A 23,647-nucleotide genomic window follows, 5' to 3' on the forward strand; every position below is an offset into this window, starting at 1 on the left:
CTTTGAATTATTACATCTTCCTACACCTGTTCCCGTTTAAATATTTATCCTGGCAAACACCACCACTGTTTTTTGCAACTTATTTTAATTGTGTGACTATTAAGCAAACCAAACCATAAAAATGGCTCTTGGAGCTGAGATTTACATGATTCAGAGACCAGCGCTTATTAAAGAAATCCACTGAGCGCAAACTAACCTCAAAGGTGCCCTCTCAGAAGGTGTGATACCTTTTCCCAATTCCTGCTTGTGGCTGCCAAGCTTCCATAGTGAGTAGCATAAAAAATTAACAGAATCTACCCATTTCCCTGTGATTTGTTTTTCCTTCTTAACCATCCTGATGCGTCTAAACTAGAAATCATGCTATATTCTTAAAGGGGGTGGCAGTAGCTCTGAGAGGCTTACAAACAGGATCAGTACTCTGGAGGATTTAGGATCAAGGTCTGAGGGAGGGACTTAACCATCTTGAGTCTTCAATAACTAAGAACAGATAGGAGGTACGCTACTTATTTACCACCAAAGTAGCTTTTGATTTGGATTATGGAACTGCTCTGAGACTCCAATAAAAGCTCTCCTTCCAAAACTGCACTTACACACAAATAATTATATAAAATTTCAGGGGGTTCAAGGACACCCCAGAGCCGTAGGGTCTATGAGCCTCAGGTAGTTCTAACTACTTTCACTGTTAGCACCCAAGTGCCCTCATTTATCTCCTACATCTTTACAGCAGCCACCTAACTCACCTACCAATTTCTCTACACAGCAGCCAGAGTGATAGCAATCCTATTAAAACCTAAGTCGGATCGTGTTACATCTCTGCTCAGTGCCATCCACTAGCTTCCCATTTCGCCGGCGATAAAAGCCAACCTCTTTACAGTAGTTTACAAGGCCCTACAGGATCTTTCTCCAGATACCCTGCTGACCTCATCTCCAACTCTTCTCAACTTTGACTCCGGCACTCTAGCCACACCCATCTCCTTGCTGATCTCCCACCAGGACAGACACATCCTGGCCTTTACTTGCTGCTCCCTCTACCCTAGAACTCCACGTGGCTCTCTCCTTCATTCCGTCCAGTCTACTCAATTGTCTCTTTGTTGGTGAGGTCTTCCTGACCACTGTATTTAAAATTGCAACCCCACGCTGCCCTGCCTGGGACATCCTATCCTCCTCCTTTTCTACTTTCTTTTTCGCCATAGCACCCATCATCTTACAGACTATGCATTTTTACTTACAGTTTATTATCTGTCTCCCATACTAACCTCTTAGCTCCACGAGGGTAGGGGTTTTTTGTGTTTTGTTTCACTGCGGTATTTCAGTTCCTGGAATAGGGCCTAACACAGAGTGGGCACTCCACAAATACTTGACTGATCGATGATTGACTGAATGATTCCATGCTGCAGTGGTAGGAATGTACGTATCCAGGCTGAGAAGTAGAGGGCATGTACATTTACTGAACTACCTCTAAGTGCCAAGCAGTTTTGCCAGCTAATATATGTCCTCTCATTTAATTGTCACAATCCTAAGAGGTATTTTTTAATCCCAATTTCACCATGAAAACTGAGGCCCAGAGAAGTTAATTCAAACCTAAGTCTGTGTAATTCCAAAGTTGCTACCACACATTACCTCATTCTCCTTGGTAGCAGTTCCCATTTCTCGTAAGGAAAAGCAACTTCCAGCTAGTTGCATTTTACAGGAAGGGCCTGAGTAAAAGAGATCATTCATTAAGGGTTCCGTGGAGCGCTAATCAAGCAAAATAAACATTTAGAGCCTGAGTCTTTTTGCACATTTATATCAAACATTGTCAATACAATGTAATGAACATCACTGTAAGGAAGCTTTCAGAGCTTCATTCATTCATTCCATTCACTCATCGGTTTCGTTCATTCATTTGTAAATATTTGCTGAGTGCCTACTATGTACCCAGTACTGTTCCAGGCACTGAGAATCAAAAAGGAGTGTAAGGCACAGATGTCACTCTCCAGAAACAGGTTTTAAATCTCGGAGAGTGCTGTCCAACAGAAGTATAATACGAGCCAAGTATTCAGTTTTATTCTTAGTCGCCACATTTTCAAAAAGGTAAAAACAAACAGTTGTTTGAAGTGATTATTTTGGATATGTTGGGTTAAATAAGAATATACGGTTGAAATGAAATATTTTTATTTAAGCCAACATATCTAAAACAATCACTTCAACATAAGACCAACATAAATATATTACTAATGAGATATTTTGCACCTTTTTTTTTGGTAACGTGTTTGAAATCGGTGTGTATTTTATACTTATTGCACATCTCAATTCAGATTAGCCAGATTTCAAGAGCTCAAGAGTCACGCATGTGGCTAGTGGTAACAGCATTTGACAGCACAAGGTCAGGGGAAAAAGACAGATACAGTCAAAGGGATTTTCAAAACAAGACAGTAAATGCAGTGATAGAGATATATTCAGGCTCCCTCAACTACCAGTTAGGACTTGAGCCTCCAGTGACCTTCCAATCCCAAGACCTTGTTCATTCAGGGGCACCGTAGAGACTCTGCCCCATGTCACACAATGGGATTTTGGGTAGCCCCAACCAGCCAAACTGAATTTATCCAAAACAAAACTCATTTTTTTTTTTTTATTTCAAATACCTCCTCCTTCCCTCTCATTTTATATTTCAGTCGATGGCCCCATCATCTACCTGTTTGCTCAAGTCGTCCTCGTTTCATCTTTAGGTAACTGAACATTTTATCTGGAAGGTCATTTAAAATCTAAATGCTTGTCCAAAACTGCATCTTCCTCTCCACTCCAACTAACCGAGCTTGTTCAGGCCACTTTCATCTCTCACAAGCACCTTCTCCCCCAACCCCAGTTCTATTGAGACGTAATCGACATACATCATTGCATAAGCTTAAGGTGTACAGCACAAGGGTTTGACTTACATAATTGTGCCATGGTTACCACAAGAAGTTTCATTAGCATCCGTCACCTCATATAGTTTCAATTAAAAAAAATTTTTTTTTTCTTTAAAATTATGGACCACTTCATGAATTTGCGCGTCCTCCTTGGGCCGAGGCCATGCTACTCTCCGTATTGTTCCAATGTCAGCAGACGGGCTGCCAAAGCCAGCACAAAGATCCTTTCATCCGGTTCCCTTACCTCTCAGTCTCTGCCCTGCTCGGCTTCAACAGTAGTTACCACTTCTCTGCATGGCTCTCAGTCCCCTGCGTAAGGTCAAGCTTTTTCACACAGCACAGAAGTCCCTCGAGGACCCACTGTTTGCTGTGGCTGCATCCTAAACAAGTGAGCTCACCTACCCTCCTCTGAGCCCGCTAAGCTCCTCTGCTGTCAAAAATGCCATCCTAATCTCTCAAAAAGTCGACCTGAGGTCTGAAAGAGATAAATACACTTTAAACGATACGCAGTCAAGGGCTACCTCTCCCCATCACTTATATCTCTATCTACGTAGTGTCTCTTTGCAATGCAGTGTTTAGCGAGTACTTGCCACGTGCTAAGCACTGCGTGGCACACAAGGCCGAGAGCTTACAGAAAAGGAGGCTGACTGCCGCGATCCTGGCCTTCCCCAAGCTCATCACAATGCAGTTTCTCAGCCACTGCCTTCGCCCTTTGAGGACTAGCTCACCCCTAACATTATGAGCAAATCGGACAGTGCTGGGAAGTTTCAGCCGGGCTGCGCCCGTGGGCGCCACCGCGTCCCCGCACGCCCGCTTTCCTCGCAGCCCTCGCGGATCGGGGAGCAGCCCCGTCCTCCCACACCAAGCCCAGGGCCTCACCACTCGGGACCCGACCACTGCCCACGTGGCCGGCGGGGTGGCGGAGGGGCGGGGGGCGGGGCGGCGACACGTGGCCCAGCGGCGGCTGGGACGTCTGCGCCTGCGCGCTGCAGTTCGCTCAAGGACCCGGATTTAAAGAGACAGGCGCTACCACCATCGAGGTTGAGTGCGGCCTGCGGTCGCCGGGACCGAGACCTGCGGTGCGCGCCGGGGCCGGGAAGGCAGGTGAGCGGCGGCGCGGCGGGGCCGGGCGGTGGGGAGCGAAGCAGCCCCGGACTCGGCGCGGCCGGGGAGCCGGCGCCCTCGGCTCCTCCCCCGCCCGTGGAGCCCGGGGCACACCCTCCGTGACGTGGTGGCCCCCCGGGAGCCCCTGCGGGTTGGCTCGCGGCTCGGCGGGGCCCCCACGGATCCGCGCCGGGGAGGGTGCCTTCGCGGGGCTGCTCGGGCCCCGGCCGGGTCCGCACGCCGGAGCCTTTCTCCGCCCGCCGCGTCCCCTCCCCATCCCCGAGCTGTGTCCGTGCCCCCCGGCCGGCCCGACCCGAGGGACGCGCTGCCGCCCTCGTCCCCGGGCGCCCCGGGCTCCGCACCTGGTAGCAGCCCCTGCCCACGGCCCCGAAAGCATCGCAGGAAGGCCCTCCAGGAAACGCGGCTGCGGGGCTTTCACTTCCCAACCCGGTGCGGCTCCCCGGCCCGTGGCGGCCGGGGCTGCGTGCAGGCCTCGGTGATTGCTTTCTCGACTCCTTTTGATGAAATGCTGAGCAGCGGCCGTGGGGGACCGGGGCACAGATTGGGTTCCTCGAAGCAGCCTTGTGCCTCCTCTGTCCCAGGTGCTTCCTGGGCCCCCCCCTGCGGAGGGTGGGAGGCTGCGAGGTGCTCTGGAATTGGCTCCTTTCACCGCGGGTTTTCAGGCGTGCTTTCTCCATCGTTCTTCTGGTGTTGAAACCTCGTTTGTCCCGAGCCCCTCCGAGGGGCCTGCCATACTGTCACATACTTCACCGCTGTGGTTCTTAAACTTCTGGGGGTTATAGAGCCCTTTGTGAATTTCATGAAAATCGTAGACCTTCTCTCCCCGCCCCCCCCAAAAGGTACATTTATGAATATGCACATTTTGTATACATTTTCAGGGAGTTCATAGTCCCTGAACTGTGCTGCCACCCTTGTGCTCCCATCCTGATTGCCATTTACCTGCTTTCCTCTGCATCACGTTGCACCGTAGTAAGTGAAGCCTGCTTTTCATTACACATAACCCATCGGTAGTTTCACTGCAAAGCGGTGTGCAGGCTGAAATAATTCCCAGTCTCTTTAAAATCAGAACTATGGAGATGCTTCAGAAAATATGAATCTAAGAAGGTGGGGGGATACCATGCAGCTGTTATCCCCGTTTCCATTGGGATTGCTGTATCAGTTCCTTTGATTCTTGCTGTCTAGTTACTTCAGCGTTCCATGATTCAAGTTGCTGAAATATGAACAGGCTAATTGCACATAGAGAGCTTCTGCTTAAAGGCTAACTGCTTCACTGATTATAATAAGAGCTAACATTTATTGTGCCTCTGCTATGCCCAGCTCTGTTCTGAGGGCTTTACGCTTAGAATGACAACCCCTTGAGTTAGGTACTATTATTACCCACATTTTATAGTTGAGGAAATTGAGGAATGGAGGGGTTAAGTAACCCAAGGTTACACAGTTAATGAGCTAGGATTTGAACCCACGCAGTCTGGTTCAAGGCTCTCTTGAATTGCTTCTCAAAATAGGGCTTCTGATTAAATCACAGATCTGTATAGTAGCTTAATTAGTTTCTGAAGATGGCATATATGTTATACTTCACATTAAAAACTTCATGAATATAATGTAATTTTTCTTGGTGATTAAAAAGAAACTTCAGGTCTTGTAATACTTAGGTGTCATCATTCACTCTGAATATCAAGTATTGCTGATGGCTGAGGAAAGCTTTTATGTGATTTGGATTCTCTTGATTGTGATTTACTAGTACATTAGCTAAGTGAACACCCTTTTGTAAACTGAATTTTCCTGTATTTGGAACTCTGCTTCATTCTGTAGGCATTAAATCTTTTAATATTTTGAGAAGTCTTTGATTAGTCAGCATAGACTGTATTAGGACCTCGGCCTTTGAGGAAATTGGAAGCCTAGCCCCTGGTATCCATTTCACTTTTTCTGCCTCTCACCCTTTCATGCAGCTCTATGACTGTGGCTTTCAAGATTCTCTTCTCACCAACCCTCCGTGCACTCAACCACAAAGAACTGTGCCTACTCCGAAAACAGCATCTCTGGCCACACATAAAACATTTCAGCCGCTGGTCAGACACAGATCTGCTTCATGGGTGCTGCCTCCTTCAGAAAAGAAAGCCTGTTCTGTCATCCCAGGAAGACAATCTAAGACCACGTACCACCTGCCTTGTCTTCTTGCCAGGGTCGCATGTGGGACTCTGCCGTGGGCCCTGGGAGATGGCTGAGCAACGGTTCTGTGTGGACTATGCCAAGCGTGGCACAGCTGGCTGCAAAAAATGCAAGGAAAAGATTGTGAAGGGTGTATGCCGAATTGGTAAAGTGGTGCCCAATCCCTTCTCAGAGTCTGGGGGTGATATGAAAGAGTGGTACCACATCAAATGCATGTTTGAGAAACTGGAGCGGGCCCGGGCCACCACAAAAAAAATTGAAGACCTCACAGAGCTGGAAGGCTGGGAGGAGCTGGAAGATAATGAGAAGGAACAGATAAGCCAGCACATTGCAGGTGGGGTGCAGAATAATGCTTTCTCATCTTACTGGTGCTGTGGGAAAAAGTGATAAGGAGAGTAGAGTCCCTTTTTTTCTGTTTCTTTTCTTTTGTTACCTTTTTATTTGGAAGTAATTTCAAACTCACAGAAGAGTTGCAGGAATAAAAATAGTACAAAGAACACTTATATTCCCTTTACCCAGATTTACATATTGTTTACCTTTTGCTGTCTTTGTTTTATCATTTGTGTTCATGTATGCTCTCTCTATTACTCTCTTCTTACCCACATTTTTTCTCCTGAACCATTTGAAAACAAGTTGCATATATAATGGCCCTTTGCCTTTAAATACTTCAGTATATATATCTTAAGAATAGGAATATTCTCTTACATGACCATATTACAGCTAATAACTTCAGTAAATTTATCCTTAATATAATATTTTACCATCTGTATTCCAGTTTTGTTAACTGATAAAATGATATATTTTATAGTGCTTTTTCCCCCCCTTCATTATAGAATTCCAATCTAAGATCAGATATGGCATTTAGTGGTCATGTCTCTTTGGCCTCCTTTCATCTGGAACATTTCCATAGTCTTTCTTTAATGACACTGACATTTTTGAAGACTAGGGTACTGTACCTACCACCACCTCCTTTTATCTATCAATTTATTATCTGAATGGACTCATAGGTTACTTCCTTTTCCTGGTGGCTTATAACTATACTGTACTTTATTAATTTGGTACTTTATTGTTTCATATTTGGCCTGTTGGGAGCCCCTTTGAGCTGGTTTGTGTCCTGGATGCCCTCATCATTTAAAAAAAAAAAATGTCTTAAAGGACTTCCTTACTCTTGGGCATAATAGGATGCTCTGAGGCTTACCTCCTAGGTATCATATACCTGCCCTGGCTCTGAAAAGTCCTGGTTCCTGTTAGTGGCCAATGGCATTAGAGACCAAATCTGAATGCTACATGTCTTTGTTACCATGAAGTGTCTTTGCTTTTAAACCCTTTCAGCAGACTGGAACTAGAAAATATATGTTATCTACACAAAAACACATATATTAGGTTAGTGCAAAAGTAATTGCGATTTAAAAGGTTAAAAATAATTTAAAAACTGCAATTACTCTTGTACCTAATACACACAGATACATATTGTATATGTGCACAGACATGCATATTTACATGTATACATATTTTAGAATCTTACACTGATACTTCCAAATCCAATTAGTCCTTTATAACTACCAGTGTCCTCATCTTTAGAGTAATACTCATATTTTCTATTAAATATAGTTCTTGTCACTATAGGGGGACTCTAATAACAGTGTTTCTAAAAATGGGCGTCTATCCTTATTTGAAAGGAAAAAAAGACATCCAGAAGAGAAAACTACTCATATATTCCTTTCTCAAGCTCCCTGTCCTGCCCTACCCTGCCTGAACCATTGCCCTCAGCCTTTGTCACCACTTGACTCATCTCATTCAGAGGAAGGGAAATACAAGGTAGAGTTAAACTGTCACATAGCTCAAATAACTCAGCAGCTGGAGGATTTCCTGCCTGTGCCAAATGACGTACTCTTATCCATCATCATTTTACTTTTCTATGCATCTATAAATTGGGGCTAATTCCATAAAGCTGAGGTTCTCAAGTTTTATATATTGATACAAATGTGACTTCTGATTTCCCCCCCCCCCAAATAATCTTGAGATTATTATATGTGAAATATAGAGTGTTGGTGAAAATTTAAGTTACTAATAGAAGTAAAGAGTAACTGGGAATTTTGTCTCCAGAACAGCACCCCCGCCCCTCCCACCTATTACCTTCTCAAAAGGACTGGCCAGCCCGCAGCCAGCCTTGGGATAATGCCACGGTGGTAACTTACCAAGCAAGGCTCTAAGAGCGGTTGATAGATCCTTTGGAAGCTTCTCAGGACTCTTTCACTGAAGGATATTTTCCTTTCTTCTGGGGTCCTATAGACTTGTCTTCTAAAGCAGCAAGCACACCAAAGAAGAAAGCTGTCGTTCAGGCTAAGCTGACAGCCACGGGCCAGGTGACATCGCCAGTGAAAGGTGCTTCAGTTGTTACCAACACCAATCCTCGGAAGTTTTCTGGCTTTTCAGGTAAGATATGGGCTACTGTGGCTGTTACGGTCGTCCTCTTCATTTGGTAGCTATTTGGGACTCGGGCCAAGAGTGAAAATTCTGTGCTACCTAGTCTCATTAATAATTTGCTTCCATCTTAGCAGAGACAGATAATGGCTAGTTCTCAACATTACACCTGTATGGCATTTCTTTATATACTTTAATCTCTATTGCAGCAAAAAGATGTTCATTTTGTCAAGACTTTTCCCCTGGAAATAGGTACCTAGGTCAGACAGATAACTGTAACCTGCCCTTTCCTTCCTTATTTTTTGATAATGAAAGAATTTTGAGAAATTGCATCCCTAAACTTGCCCATATAGGAGTTAAAAGTATGGAAGAAGGCAGATGTCGTGCATGCCTTATGTAACAGATAGCATTGGGCTAGGGCTTTGACATATGTAGTTTCGTTTGTTCTTTAGTTAACCTTTGGAAGTAATTTTATTAGGTCCATTTTATGAATACGAAAGCTGATGTTCAGGTTCATTATGAATTAGTATTTACAGTGAAGTCTGTTTAACTCCAACACCTGTGCTCTTACCCTGCACCCTGTTGTGTCTTTTATTTGGAGACATTCTGCGACTGACTCAGGTAGAGAAAAGGAAGCCAAAACACATGGACTCAGAAGTCGTTAGGGGTGGTAGCTTTATGTGCGTGAAAGAAGCCTAGACTTGAGGTCGGAAGACTTGGGTCCTGGTTCCAGCACTGTCACCTGACAGCTTGCTCGGGGAAGCAGGTCACGTCACCTCTGAGCCGCTGTGGCCTCATCTGTGAAGTGGGAATGGCAGCACCTACCTCGTTTACTCCGCAGTGTTCTCGAGGACTAAAGGAGATGCGGTGCTGAAAATGGTGCCTGCCTCTGTGGAGTTATTTTAAAACTCTGAGGTTTGTTTTTGTTTAATGGTAGGCCCAAAATAGAAATACAGAAGAGTCCAGGTGACAATAAAGACATGTTTCTGGAAGGGCCCTGGTCCCGAGGAGGGAATTCGGGGGGAGGGGAGGGAAATGGTGTTCTGGTTCTTGAAACCTGCTGAAGATCAAGGCTTCGGAGATTCTGTCCCCTGAAATCCTCTGGCCTCCAGGTCAGAGATGAGGCTGCATTTATAATGTGCAGAGCCCAGCCGAGAAGAAGCTTACATCAGCAGCCTGCTTGCTAATGGCTCTGCTGCCAGCTTGCAGAGTGAAAGTTGCTTTGTAAATGGTCACAATAACGTAAGAGGGTATCACTCAAGAATTGTACATTTATTTGGGGATGCCTGGAGAAAAGCCCTGCTTGTTGACAACCTTTTATTTTGGCAGTAAGAAAGTGGTGATGGGGGTGGGAGGGAGTGGCGAGGGGCTGGGCGTGTCTCTTTTTTCAGGCCTTGGTCTCCTCATCAGGAAGAAGAGATTGAACTAGATAACTTTGAAAGCTTCTTCCCGCTTTGACAGCCTGCAGTAGCCGGGGTTTTACATTGACTAACATGGCCCTTGATCTCTTCCCCCTTCCTCACCCCAGCTTTTTGGGGTCAGCTTTACAATTGCTCTGAGATCCTCCTGACCCCTCTTGGCACGAAGGTGGCCTTTGTTCTCTGAAGCACTCATAAAGAGATGCACATCAGCTGGCCCTCTGCCTCTGCTTGGGTCTGAGGCCACGGTTTCTGTACCATTAATAGCTGTGAGATTTGGGTAAATTATTTGACCTCCATTTCTTTATCTGTAAGAGGGGTGTAATGATATCTACCCCAGAAGGGCGATTTGGGGGGTTTAAGTGAAGCTACATGCAGAGCACCAGCAAAGTGCCTATTAGTTTCCCTTTCTTCCTTCTCAGCAAGGCAAAATGAGTCATCTCTGCTGTTTCTCTCCTTTTTCTCAAACAGCCAAGCCCAACAACTCGAGGGAAGCCCACTCCAGCTCTGTCCCTAAGACAAGTCTGTCTTCAAGCAAATGTGACCCCAAGCACAAGGATTGTCTGCTACGTGAGTTTCGGAAGCTGTGTGCCATGGTGGCTGAAAATCCTAGCTACAACACGAAGACCCAGATCATCCAGGACTTCCTTCAGAAAGGCTCAGCAGGAGGTGGGGCCTAGAGCATCCTGGGTGTGCTTTGCCCTTAACGAGCTTAGAGCCATTGCTGCTTCAGGGCATGTGAACAGTACAGTTAGTTGTACGGGGCCCCTTGCTTGGTTTAATGCTGCTGTTACAGGCTTGAAATTCTTGATAATTAAGAACAAAGAGCCCCACATTTTGTACCGTAGCCAGTCCTGTTCTGAGCACGTGGCATCTACACCTGTCTTTATTCTACCCCGAGAGGGCCAGGAGAATCTATCCCATTCGACCAACAAGAAAATACACTGTCCTGCATGTTTGAATAGGATTTGTGAATCACATGCACAGCTTGGAATAGAATCTTCCAACTCTGCTTTTATTCATCTAACAAATCATCATTGAGCACCTATATAATGTGTTCATCCCTGGGGACGCTGAAGCGACAGTCATGGCTCTGCCCTGCCGGAGTCCGTGCAGCGGCTAAATTAGGGGAACAGACATGTAAACTACCAGCCACCGAACACTGGCCTCTGTTACTGTCATGAAATGCACGGGGTACAGCAATGTAGACATCTCTTTCCGCTCCTCGAGTTTATGTATTTATTTGTTCAAGGTCCATTTCTCAAGAAGGGTTCCTTTCTTCTGTCTCCAGATGGTTTCCACGGTGACGTGTACCTAACAGTAAAGCTGCTGCTGCCGGGTGTTATTAAGAGTGTTTACAACTTGAATGATAAGCAGATCGTGAAGCTTTTCAGCCGCATTTTTAACTGCAACCCAGATGATATGGCACGAGACCTAGAGCAGGTCAGATGAAGGGAAGGGTACGCAGCATTCCAGGTGGGGTTCTGCCAAGCCATGCACCTGCAACCTCTTTTTTCTGGTTGGGGCACATACTGTTTTAGGAACCTGAAACCCATTTGAGCAAGCTTCCGTTAGGAGAGGAGCTGAATGGTAGGCTACAGCTGTCAGTTTCACAAGGTTCTGAGGACGGAAGTCATACCGCTGCTGAGTCCTGAAAGCCAAGCTCTCAAGGGTCAGGATTTGAGACTTCCCGCTCTCCCCTGGGGCTCTCATTTCTGAGCCTAGTTTTTCTCTTTTCCCCTTATAATTTGGGTTTACCATTCAGCTTTGGTGTGACTCCAGCCTGAGCACTGTGGGAAGTTTCTATCCAAGCACCCTGTTATCTGATGACCGTATTTGTCTCTTAGTCCAAATTCTAATAGGAATCAAATTGGCTTAGTCCCAGATTAGTCCTTGTGTCATTAGCTTTTCAGCTAGTCCTTAGCTTTTCAGCTAAGACAGGTGGCCAGACCTTTTGGTGGATGGAGGTACCTTTTCCAAGAACTGTGGGCGGGATAGATTCTCTAAGACATGTCGAAATGTGTGAGCTGGGGACAGGAACAATGATTGAAATCTCTGATTCAAGTCCTGAGGGTTTGGGGGACACCCTTGGCCACTCTGGGGTTGTAGCAGTGGCATTTGGTTTTTGGAGACAGGGTGACGTGTCAGAGACAATCAGAGTCTTCTTTGAGCAGAGCAAGTCTTTCCCCCCAGCTGCCAAGAGCCTCCTTACCATCCAGGAGGTGGACGAATTCCTCCTGCAGCTCTCCAGGCTCACCAAGGAGGATGAGCAGCAACAGGCTCTGCAGGACATCGCCTCCAGGTGGGGAGGTGCCCGATGGGGATGGGCTTGGGGAGATGGAGTCGCTAGGGAAGGAAGGTTTGGGGGTCCAGAGCTCTTCAGAGACCAAGCTGAATGTGCCTCATCCCCTAGGTGTACAGCCAATGACCTCAAGTGCATAATCAGGTTGATCAAACATGATCTGAAGATGAACTCGGGTGCAAAACATGTGTAAGTACCAGCTCCTTTGACAGCCTAAGCTCTCAGCTTCCTTTGTTGCCAGCGGGTGTCAGGACTTTGGAGATCCGATCTGCATTTCAATCCTGATTCTACCTTCTTTCTTCTGTGGGACCTGTCACTTGACCTAGCTCAGCCTCCATTTTCTCATGTAAAGTGGAGATAACTATACCCTTCTCACAAAGGATGGAGTATGTTCAGCACGCATAGTATGAGTCGCTTGCCTGCTCCAGCCCCCTCTTTGCTAGGCAGCATCCACATGGCCACAGTCCCTCGAAAGAGCTGAGTTGTCCAAGAGCTTTTTCCCCTGTGAAAGTCTTTAGACAGTAGAACATAACCCCTTCCCCATATATTGGGACTCCCGTCTCCATGAGCACAGACTGCCATCCAAAGCAATAAGGTCAAAGGCAGTGGTTTTTGTTTCTGTGCTCCTGTTTACATTGGCAGGTTAGACGCCCTCGATCCCAATGCCTATGAAGCCTTCAAAGCGTCACGCAACCTGCAGGACGTGGTGGAGCGGGTCCTCCGCAATGAGCAGGAGGTGGAGAAGGAGCCAGGCCGCAGGCGAACCCTAAGCGTGCAGGCCTCGCTGATGACCCCAGTGCAGCCCATGCTGGTAAGGATGCGCACTGGCCTGCCTCCTCCTTCTCTCCAAGTCTGTCCTCCCATGGGAGATCTGGGAGGTAGGAATGCTGACGGCCCTGGCACGCTGATTGCAGGACTTCAGGGAAGGAAGAATGGAGATGCAGAGGGGTGCTTCTCCGTGGGGAAGCACAGGCAAAGGAGAAGGTAGCATGACCTAGTGGAAAGAGCTGAACTCAAGGCCCAGCTCTGCCACCACACAGCTATAGACCCTTCGATGAGTTCCTCGGCGTCTCTTGACCTTTACTTGACTAGTGTGATGTACGATACCCTCTGAAGCATCTACCTCTGCTTCAGAATGGTTTATCTGCCATCTTTCCTGAAGGGAGGTGGATGTGTTAAGTAACTCTTGAGGTTCTGTGACCTGCCCCAGAGTAGCTCGGCGAGTTGGTGACAGAGCCAGGCTTCCTATAACAGCGTGACATGGGCCTTCTCTTCTGGAAAGAGGAAACTTAAGGAAAGACCAGCTCTAACAGAGATCACTTGCTCTAACAGAGATCACTCTGCATTCCATGAGAAGGGGGATTTCCCTTCTGGCATTGGTTTTCTCGTGCAACGGGACCTCTAGGGGTGCTGCCACGACCACGGTCACATCCTTTGGTTTGTTCCAGTGGCGTGCAGTGCCGTTTGTGAAACACTATTGTGTGTGACACTGAAGCCTTGGTTTAGGGTTTCCTGTTTGGGATAGAGAAGCGTTCTCTCCCTCCTAGGAATGTGGGACAGCCAGCACCAAAATAGTCAGATCCAGACCAGGGACTGGACTCCCAGTCACCTGCAGTGGTGGCCTTCCCGACTTTTACAAGAATTCTTCTGGAGTCTGTTCTACAACCTGTCGTTTAAAGAGCAGCATGGGTTGTACAGCTGAGGGGTTAACCACACAGCTTTTGGAGTTCCTACTATGTAACCTCAAGCGAGTACGTAACTTCTTTGAATTTCAGTTTTTTCATCCATAAGATGAAAACAATATCATCTATCACATTGAGAATGAATTGAAATTGTTTACGATCTGATACATAAGTATCCGCCCCCCAAATGGTAGCCCTGATTGTTGAACGCAGAATGGCACAGGTGTGTGAATGCCCCATCCTCGGGCTCCCTGACCATTGCCACCCCGTCAGCCTCATTGTCACCTGCACTCTTTAATCGGAACCTCCACGTACGCCCGTGCTGAGATAACTGACATGTTTAATAATAACCCAGAGGCCCTATAAGATCCTTAATTATGGGGGGGGGATGAAATGCTGTTTCAGTGGGATTTTATTTGCTCTACAATGAATTGCATTCATATTCCTCAAAGTGCAAGCTGCAGAGATGGCAGTGCCAGCCTTTTCCATTCTCATCTCCTCCTCAATGGCCTGCCCTGAGGCTGTGCTCTGACAGCCCCCGGGACCTGGGCTCGTGGGCTGTCCCTGCTGAGCAGCCCCTCAGTGGAAGGGCACCTGTAAGTCTCCAGACTTGTCTTTCCCTTCCCCAAGGCCGAGGCTTGCAAGTCCATCGACTATGCAATGAAGAAGTGTCCTAATGGCATATTCTCTGAGATCAAGTATGATGGGGAACGAGTCCAGGTGCATAAGAACGGGGACCACTTCAGCTACTTCAGCCGCAGTCTCAAGCCTGTCCTACCTCACAAGGTAAGGTCCCTTCATTTCTACCAGGACTCTTTCCCTTCTGCCTCTAAGAACCTCAGGGCTAGAGTGCCACAGCCATTCCAGCTCTAGTATACACAATAGGTTTGTTTTATATTTGTTGAATGAATGAATGAATTCATTCATTCATTCATATTTAGACTCGTCTAATAATGAGCGGCTGCTCAGTAGCCCCAGCCAAAGAGCCCAGACTTGCGTTAGTCAGCACAAAGCCCCAGGGGACAGTGATGCTGGGACAAGGAGCCCATCTGGAGAGTGACTTGTAGTGCTTATCTTTTGTGTTTCCGTGTCCTGTGTGCTACCCCCTGAGCTGAATTATGGCTCATGTACAAAGGGCTGTTGGGCTGTCATTCATGAGTTTGTTCTACAAATGCTTAGTCTGTGCTAGGCACTGTTCTAGGTAGCAGACATACAGCAGTTAAAAAAAAACCCACAATTTTCTGGCCCTCCAGAAGCTTACATTCTGATGTGGACACAATCCATGGGAGACATCTGAGAGCCCAGACCCCTGGCCTTAACCAGGGGCATGAGAACCTCATTCTTCAGCGCTTCTTAGCTTCCAGGGCCTCTGTGAGCCCTTAGGGGTATCTTCAGGGAAAAGCAGCTGGAACATATGGCTCCAGCAGCTTGTAAGTAAATGGACTTCCCGTCCTTGCTACCCCGTCTTTCCTAGCTCAGACTCTACTTGTCAGGGCCCTGGGGGTGAAGAGTCGTGGTGTGTCGCTCACATTCTGACCTCAGCCTGGCCTGCTTGCTGGAGCCCTGAGCAATCAGGTCATTCATTTCAGTTGTTCGGCAGAGCCGAGCACCGGCCTCCCTGTGCAGCGTTAGGCAGGTGCACTGGCTCTGGTGCAGTAAAACTACTGAGGAACTGCCCCCTGGGAGGTGGTTCAGTGGGCACCTCCTATACCCAGGAAGAAGTCTGAGCAGAGCTTCCCAGAATTAGAACCCTTTCTCTGCTCACCCTTACCCACGTTTCCTTCACCTCTGTCGCTCCTGTGCTTTTGCTTCGTAAGGGGATTGGAGTGGGATGGATGTGAAGGCCTTTCTTGTCCCTGCTCCAAGCATCACAGGTGTACATGGCCTGTGCGCCCTGCCCAGGGGAGGAAATGGACCACAGTCACGCTCTCTGGACCTCACTGCTGACATCATCACATAGTGGGGCTACCCTGGATTACAGTGGGACCTCTCCCTGTCTGCAACTGTCAGGGGCTAAGCCTCTGCCTTGATCAGGAAAAATCCAATTCCAAACATCGTTTCATACTCATTTTGAAGATGGCTGTGGGGTTAGGGCTCCCACTCAGAGAAGACCCGCCTCATGTTTCCCTGCTGTTCCTACGGGGGTTCATCTCTTCCTTCCATCTAGCCTGTTTTCCCCCAATCTCTGCCTGCCCACCTTTGCTCGCTCCCTCCCATGTTGGCCTGCCCCCACATACTGTTTCTTCCTTTTTCCTCCAAACTGCCCTTCTCTGCAGCCCATAGAAAGTGACTCAGCATGGGCCGACCTCTTCCTAGGTGTGGACAGAGGTCCTGAAACACACCCTATTCCTCTCGCCCTGGTGGCCGACAGACCTAGGTCTACGTTTTGCACATTAGCTGGGTTTCCACATGTTGGTGTTGTGTTCCTTCTGGGGCTTGGCTGCAGGTCCCTGTGCCCGTTCTCCCTCACCTGAGTGACCCTCCTGCCTCCAGGTGGCCCACTTTAAGGACTACATCCCCCAAGCTTTCCCTGGGGGCCACAGCATGATCTTGGACTCCGAGGTGCTCCTGATAGACAACAAGACAGGCAAACCGCTGCCCTTTGGGACTCTGGGGGTGCACAAGGTACTGGCTCGCCAAATGCACAAGAAAGAGTGTGCGCGTGTGCATGTACGTGTGTGTGCGCTGTCGGTCTGGAAGGGGCCGAGGGATATGTCACTGACTTAGGGGCAGGCTTAGTCTTCGTGTCGGGACTGTTTAGATGTGTTGGGTTTTTTGCATAAAAAGGAGCTAGTATTGGGAACTTATAGTTGGGTTGGTTTCCATTCAGGACCATCTGCTAAGTGCCTTTGTGGCCGAGGGGCTTCAAAACACAAACAGGACTTTTCTAGCGGGGGCTTCAGGGGGTCTCCAGAAGTGGACAGGTGCCACCTATTTTTCATGCCCTCTTATTTTTGTCCTTCATGTACCTACTACCTCGTTTTCCCTTACAGAAAGCTGCCTTCCAGGATGCTAATGTCTGCCTGTTTGTTTTTGACTGTATCTACTTCAATGATGTCAGCTTAATGGACAGGTGAGGAATCTATTTTCCATTTCTAGGTGGGGGGTTCGGATTGGAGAGTAGGGAGGGGAAGGGACTAAAGCACACACCTCTGTGCCCAGGCAGGGCCGGGGCAGCAGTAGGAGGGAGCCGAGAGGTACACCGTCAACTGCCCATTCGGTGTTAGGAAGACCTCACCTCTGACAGCTTAAGTCACAGAGGACACCTAACCCCCCGGCCCCGCCCAGTTTCTTTGCTATAGTAAAATGGACTGTTGGTAAGAAATAGACCGTGAGCACAGTAGGGTTTCAGTTTATTTCTACAACAGCACCCACGGGGACATAAGGCAGATGGTCTTCAGCTCACAGGTTTTGCTTTTGGAAGAAGCCAGCCACAGGAACGCTCATTAGAGGGGCCTGTGGGTGGGACGGTCTTAGGGAGGACTAGCAGTCTTGACTCAGCTGCCTCCAAATTTTAGGCCCAAGAAAGCAGCTCTGGACCCTTCCACTCTTAGAAAGTATCTCTGCTGCCACCCCTCCCGCACTGGTCCGCATCCTTGAGTGTGGAAAGGGAAGGGAGCAAGAATTGTTGTGGGTCAGAGTTGGGGTGTGGCCATCAGGTCCTGAGGCCTGTCAGCCTGCTGACCCAGGAACCACCCTGCCTTGGGCCTGGGGTAGGGCAGGGTGCCAGGAACAAAACACGAGAGTCAGGCTCATTTTCCAAGTGGGACCAGAATTCATAGACTCTGTTGGGGCTAGAGGCCCGTTCTCCCGTGACCCGATGAAGTAGCAACAGGAACTACAATGAAGTGACTCTACCTCAGTTCATAGTTGTCCATCTTTGGTCACGATGGAGCCCTTGACAGGCAGAACTGTTAGACACGAGTGCTTTAAACCACTGCAGTTTATCACTGTGTCCCGTCCCTCCTCAGAACTCCTGGGGGCGGGAGGAACCTGGCCTGACCTCAGCTCTCCTGTCCCCCCTCAGGCCTCTGTGTGAGCGGCGCAAGTTTCTTCATGATAACATGGTTGAAATTCCCAACCGGATCATGTTCTCAGAAATGAAGCGAGTCACGGTGAGTGAAGGCCCCACACTGGGCAGAGTTTTGTTTGAAAACGGGGTAGAGAATGCCTTGGGTCACATGTGACTGGGAGTATGAGTCTTAGTTGTTTTCTTATGGGGCTGCCGACGTTTGCTGCCTACAAGTCTCCACCTAGAAAGGCAGGGCATGAATCACCCTCGGTGGGGTCCGTGTCTCAAAGCCACAGCAGCTCTTTGGTTAGGAGGGTCCCTACTCTGCATGCCCTTTGTTCCTTGTATTCAAGTCAGGTGTTTCCAGTGGGCACTTTACTATGTGCAAAGGAACCCCCTCATCTCACTCGCATAGCCCCCTCTCTATTCTCGACATCTCTCCTGTTGTCCCTCAGAAAGCTTCAGACTTGGCCGACATGATAAACCGGGTGATCCGAGAGGGGCTGGAAGGGCTGGTGCTGAAAGATGTGAAGGTAAGATGGGCACAGCCTTTGCTTTCTCCTGTAGACTCTCAGCCCTCCCCGCTAAGCCTTGCCAGCCCTGGCCAGGAGATGGCAGTGGCAACCTGAGATGTTTGGGGTGGGTGCTAAGGGGGCATCTGCCCAGGGTTTGGACGGCTCTGTTCTGGATCTAGAGAATGGGTTGTTGTCTGTCTCCTGCAGTGCCTGGCGCCTAAGCGCTCTTCCCCGCAGTGGGATGGGCACTGTGACAGTTCTGATATGCTGCGTTTCCATTCTAGTTCATGGTCTCTATCTTGCTTTTCCTCAGGGTACATATGAGCCTGGAAAGCGACATTGGCTGAAAGTGAAGAAAGACTATTTGAACGAGGGGGCAATGGCTGACACAGCTGACCTGGTGGTCCTTGGGGCCTTCTATGGGCAAGGGAGCAAAGGTCAGGGTGGCCTCTGGCTCTTGGGACTCTACTTCACTGAATGGCACCACTCAAGCTTAGAAGCTGGCCTTTTTACTGGCTTGATTTGCCAGCAAGGCCAGTCCTGGGCCCCGGCCTGGCCCATGTCACCTCAGGTAGCAATAGCTGAGCTACAGACGGGCAGGGAGAGGTTAGTCAGGAATACCCTGTGCCAGCCTGGCACAAAGAAGCGCACCAACTATTTCTAAAGGGCCTGGCAGCTTTCCTCTCAGGGAAAATCTGTTTCGTGACTGGAGGGAAAGCTAAGGTCTGAGGAACTAGTACTTTTAGGCAATCTACTATGTTCATTTCCTTTTACGCCTCACCAGAGCCCAACAAGTTATGCGTGACTATCCCTAATTTACTGAAGAGGAAATGGGGCTCCTAGAGGTTAAACTTACAAAGCTAGTAAGATGCAGATCCAAGCGGTGAACTCTGGCTCTCTGGTGCCAAGGCCCAGGCCCTTTCCTCTCCAACAGGCTGCCTCTGCCTCTTACTGGGTGCGTGGAGCTGGCAGAGACAGCTCCCTCCACCTACCACTAAGCCCCTCCCCCCCAGGTGGCATGATGTCCATCTTCCTCATGGGCTGCTACGACCCAAACAGCCAGAAGTGGTGCACAGTCACCAAGTGTTCAGGAGGCCATGACGATGCAACACTTGCCCGCCTACAAAAGGAGCTGGACATGGTGAAGATCAGCAAGGTGAGGAAGGGACCTGGGTGACCTTGGCCTCTGGATGGGCCATCATGACCGAGACAGGCTGCACTTTGGGGACTGCAGGTATCACTTACGTGTTTCCACAGACAGGAGAGCTGCTGCTTGGCCACGGAGCAGTATTAGGCCTTCAAAGTCTCTGGGTGCCTACTTTGTGGGGACTGGGTCGTGTGCCCTCAAGGCCACACCCGCTCTGGGCAGAGACGATCCCATGGCGTGAGGGTCAGCCCATGAACGAGAGGGGTTTCAGTCTGGTTCTGGCTTGGGAATAGCCCGGACAGTATCTCGTTTTCCTCCAGGATCCCAGCAAGATACCCAGCTGGCTGAAAGTCAACAAGATCTACTATCCTGACTTCATCGTCCCAGACCCAAAGGTACCAACCCAGTGGCCTAGGGTCCTCCAGCTCCCAGAATGAACTTGCACATGCTTTAGTGCTGGAGATGCCATCTCAGCCTCACTGATAATCCACCCAGGGACAGTCAAGTGACAGACACGGGGACGTCCAGTTAACACAGAGGAAGCGTCCTCAACAGCGAGGGAAAGACTCTGCCCATCCCCCTAGTCTCAGAGGGTCAGCCCTAGAAGTGACTGGGGCCAATCCCTCCTTGCACTGACAGAAACTGAGGCCTAAAGAAGAGATAGGGCTTCCCTAAGCTCACACAGCACCAGTAACACCCGTGGGACTTAAAGCGTCTCCCACCCGTTAGCCAGTGCTCGACTGGTTTTAGCTGGTCGGCACTCCTTCTAGGTGGCCTGGAGATGTTTGCTTCTTACCAGGGAGTGACCTAACTTCCTCCTGACAGAAAGCTGCCGTGTGGGAGATCACAGGGGCTGAATTCTCCAAATCGGAGGCTCACACAGCAGATGGGATCTCCATCCGATTCCCTCGCTGCACCCGAATCCGTGATGATAAGGACTGGAAATCTGCCACCAACCTCCCCCAACTCAAGGTGCCAGCTGCATGTGTGTCCCTTACCCCACTGTTCCAGCCTTGGAACCTTGGGCATCTGCCTGTTCCCATGTCCTGTCGTCGTTTCCTCATTCCACTGGTACATGGCAGAGAGGGCATGCGGAAAGGGAGACCCAACTGCTGAAGGGCCTGGAGAGGGACAGCTTGTGTTGGCATAGTATCCTGCTGAGGGCTTGGCCCCAGGCTACAGCCTCTATTATTGACAAGAACTAGGGAACAGAGAACTGTTGATTTGTACCTACTACTCAAGGAGACACAGCCAAAGTTTAGAAAAGCACCAAGGAAGTCAGCTTCTTTTCCCTGCCATTTCCTTCTTCCCTTTTTGTTCCCCAGTCATACGCACCTAAAACACACCTGCCCACAGATGGCCTCTGAAGCCAGTGGCTCGGAAGGGGCTACGACCTGCCTTTCTCCCCCACAACACCCCAGGAACTGTACCAGCTATCCAAGGAGAGGGCAGACTTCACTGTAGTGGCCGGAGACGAGGGGAGCTCCACTACAGGGGGCAGCAGCGGAGAGAACGAGGGCACCTTGGCACCTGCTGGGTCTCACAAGGCCAGAACCTCCCCTGAGCAGCCCTATGCCAGCACAAAGAAGGCAGAAGGGAAGCTGAGCAGCCCCAACAGCAAAGGCGGTAAGGAGAAGGGAGGGGGCTGGGGTGATGAAGATCGCATGTGAGGGCAGAGATCAATGGACAGGGACCCAGTCTCCCATTCCAGCTCTCAGATCGTGTGACTTGCTGTCCACCGCAGCTGACACTGAAGGTATTCCCGTTGTGTGTCCAGCCGTGGGGCAGAAGCCATTCTGCCAGGCACCCTCTATCTGTTCAGTAAACCTGACAGGACCCTGGGAGAGCCCATCTGATCTGGGGATAAGTTACCTCTGAACTCTCCCTTTTCCCCCATGCTCGTCGCAGAGCAAGGCCTGGCCCTCTTGGCTGCCCTGACTTAAGAGACCATTATCAGCTCCCCCTGTGCTTTTCTTAGTTCTTATCCCCAGCTCTCCTCTGCAGGCTACAAGGTGATTGCAAAGCCTGCCCCTGTGAAAGTGGGAGAGCAGCTAGCCACGAAGTCTTCTCCTGTGAAAGTGGGGGAGAAGCGGAAGGCTCCTGATGAGACTCCATGCCAAGCCAAGGTGAGGATAAGAATAACAGTGCACCAGGGTCGGTCTGGCAGAGGGCCTTGTGTTCCCAACCCTCTGCCTTGAACTTTGAGATGAGCTAAGGTGTGTTCAGGGCTAATGACAAAAGCTCCTCCCTCCTGCACTTCCTATGTCCGGGACGGGGCCAGCAGTGCTGTGGCTCCACCCTGTGCCCTCTCATTGCCTTGCAGAGGCGGCTGGCCAGCAAGCAGAGAGAAAGGAGAGCTGTGCCTGCAGGCAGGAGATAGAACAGCCCAGCCTGGCCGAGGGGCTGCAGGGACAATAAAGGGGAGAAAGCCCAATCTGGGTGTGGGAGCGCAGCAGTGAGTTTGTGCTGGGGCGGGAGCAGGGCTCGCTCGCACTGCCTGGTGGATGTCCTCCCACCTGAGGAGCCTTTTCCCTTCTGACTCCCTTGTCAGTCTTTGGTTTGATTGCAGCTACCAAGTACCTACTGAGGCCAGTACCTAGGCTCAACTCTGGGAGAGCTGCTGGCCCAGAGGGTAGAGAAAGAAGTCAACATGTGCTAACCATACACTGTGATTGCACCACCCCACATCCCCGCCAGCCAAGAGTAAGCACAGACGTCTGACAGCTCAGGCCCCTCCGGACCCCATCTGCAGCCCCTAGCAGTCCTATAGAGCCTTTCCCATCTTTTCCTACTGAAGCCCTTGAATCCATGCACAGTAATGAGCCCCACTATTTGTACAGTAAACTGCTCAATTGAACAGTGTCACTGAGGGAGAGCCACTGGCCCTGCCCACGGCCATTGGATGGTTCTTGGAGACTCGTACTTTTCACTTCTCCAGGTCCCTAATGCGGGACCCGTTCTTTCTCCCTCATTTTCCTCTAGGCAGGAATGCAGGGGAATGTCAGTCCTGAAGTGGCTGCAGGATGGGTGTTTTGATGCCTGGGCCTTCTCTCCAGTAAACTGCTCTGGTCCTTCCTGACCTCTAGGCTGCCTGTCCCTGGCTTTTCCTAACCTTCCTCTCTGGCCAGTGCTCCTCTGGTAGACACCCACCTGCCCCAGCACAGGAGCGGCCCCACCTTAACTCCACCCTGACTCTGTGCATTTGCAGGTGCTGCTGGACATCTTCACTGGGGTGCGACTCTACCTGCCGCCCTCCACACCAGACTTCAGCCGTCTCAGACGCTACTTTGTAGCATTCGATGGGGATCTGGTCCAGGAATTTGATGTGGCCTCAGCCACACACGTGCTGGGTAGCAGGGCCAAGAACTCTGAGGCCCAGCAGGTCTCCCCTGAGTGGATTTGGGCATGTATCCGGAAACGGAGACTGGTAGCTCCCTGCTAGGCCTGCGCCTTCCCTTCCTGTCGTGGCCTACCTTTCCCTACCATGGGCTCTGGCTGGGGCAGAGCAGCGGGGACAAACTTTCTTCTCCACAAAACCTACCAACCGTGCATGGTCTCTCCCCAGCCAGGAGTCAGGTGCTATGGGTGCCACCATGAAGTCACTTTCTCCTGCTGGTTTACATAGATCAGATCTGGGTGCTGGTTTCGGCATCGTTTTGTCGTCTTTAAAAAGCTTTTTTCCTTGTAATAAATAAAATGTCCCGCGGTTCTCTCTGTCCTCCCACCCCCTGTAATTCCCCTCATGGCAAAGCTGGGCTATGCAGCTCTGTCCACAGGTAATTCTGGTGGCAGTCTTCTCTCTCTCCTTGCCTGCCCCTTTTATTTCTAGGCTCCTTTTAAAATTGTTATTTCAGAGACTGCCCTCCCTCAGAACTGCTGCTTGTATTTGGCAAAACTTGTATTCAACCTGGCCCTTTTTTGCCAGGAATGAAGCCTCATTTGAAAGAAAACGAAATGAATTTTAC

General features: G+C 49.5%; 1 protein-coding gene across 4 annotated transcripts; it reads left to right on the top strand.

Moving 5' to 3' along the window:
* The first annotated feature begins 3,863 nt into the window (after positions 1–3,863).
* On the top strand, positions 3,864–23,647 carry LIG3 (DNA ligase 3). Of its 4 annotated transcripts, XM_081027423.1 has the most exons (21): positions 3,864–3,992; positions 4,892–4,982; positions 5,963–6,516; positions 8,475–8,618; positions 10,496–10,693; positions 11,316–11,467; positions 12,160–12,326; positions 12,438–12,515; positions 12,969–13,137; positions 14,639–14,794; positions 16,502–16,633; positions 17,002–17,081; positions 18,036–18,123; positions 18,476–18,553; positions 18,849–18,972; positions 19,549–19,691; positions 20,003–20,077; positions 20,508–20,654; positions 21,104–21,308; positions 21,687–21,808; positions 22,891–23,647. In XM_081027423.1, the coding sequence occupies exons 3-21, from the start codon at positions 5,967–5,969 to the stop codon at positions 23,122–23,124; spliced, it is 3,042 nt and encodes a 1,013-aa protein (XP_080883549.1). In that variant the 5' UTR covers positions 3,864–3,992; positions 4,892–4,982; positions 5,963–5,966; the 3' UTR covers positions 23,125–23,647. The 4 variants fall into 4 exon arrangements, with proteins under 4 accessions (XP_080883549.1, XP_080883550.1, XP_080883548.1 ...); XM_081027424.1 differs by lacking the exon at positions 4,892–4,982 and having other exon boundaries at positions 3,876–3,992; positions 6,196–6,516; XM_081027422.1 differs by lacking the exon at positions 4,892–4,982 and having other exon boundaries at positions 3,877–3,992.

This window comes from Rhinolophus hipposideros, assembly GCF_964194185.1.
Source record: "Rhinolophus hipposideros genome assembly, chromosome: 20".
Classification (NCBI taxonomy): Eukaryota; Metazoa; Chordata; class Mammalia; order Chiroptera; family Rhinolophidae; genus Rhinolophus; species Rhinolophus hipposideros.

Coding starts and splice junctions, on each gene's coding strand:
- LIG3 (XM_081027423.1), top strand. CDS start 5,967: ATGACTGTGGCTTTCAAGATTCTCTTCTCACCAACCCTCCGTGCACTC. Junction 19,692..20,002: donor ACATGGTGAAGATCAGCAAG/GTGAGGAAGGGA, acceptor GTTTTCCTCCAG/GATCCCAGCAAGATACCCAG. Junction 20,078..20,507: donor TCATCGTCCCAGACCCAAAG/GTACCAACCCAG, acceptor TCCTCCTGACAG/AAAGCTGCCGTGTGGGAGAT.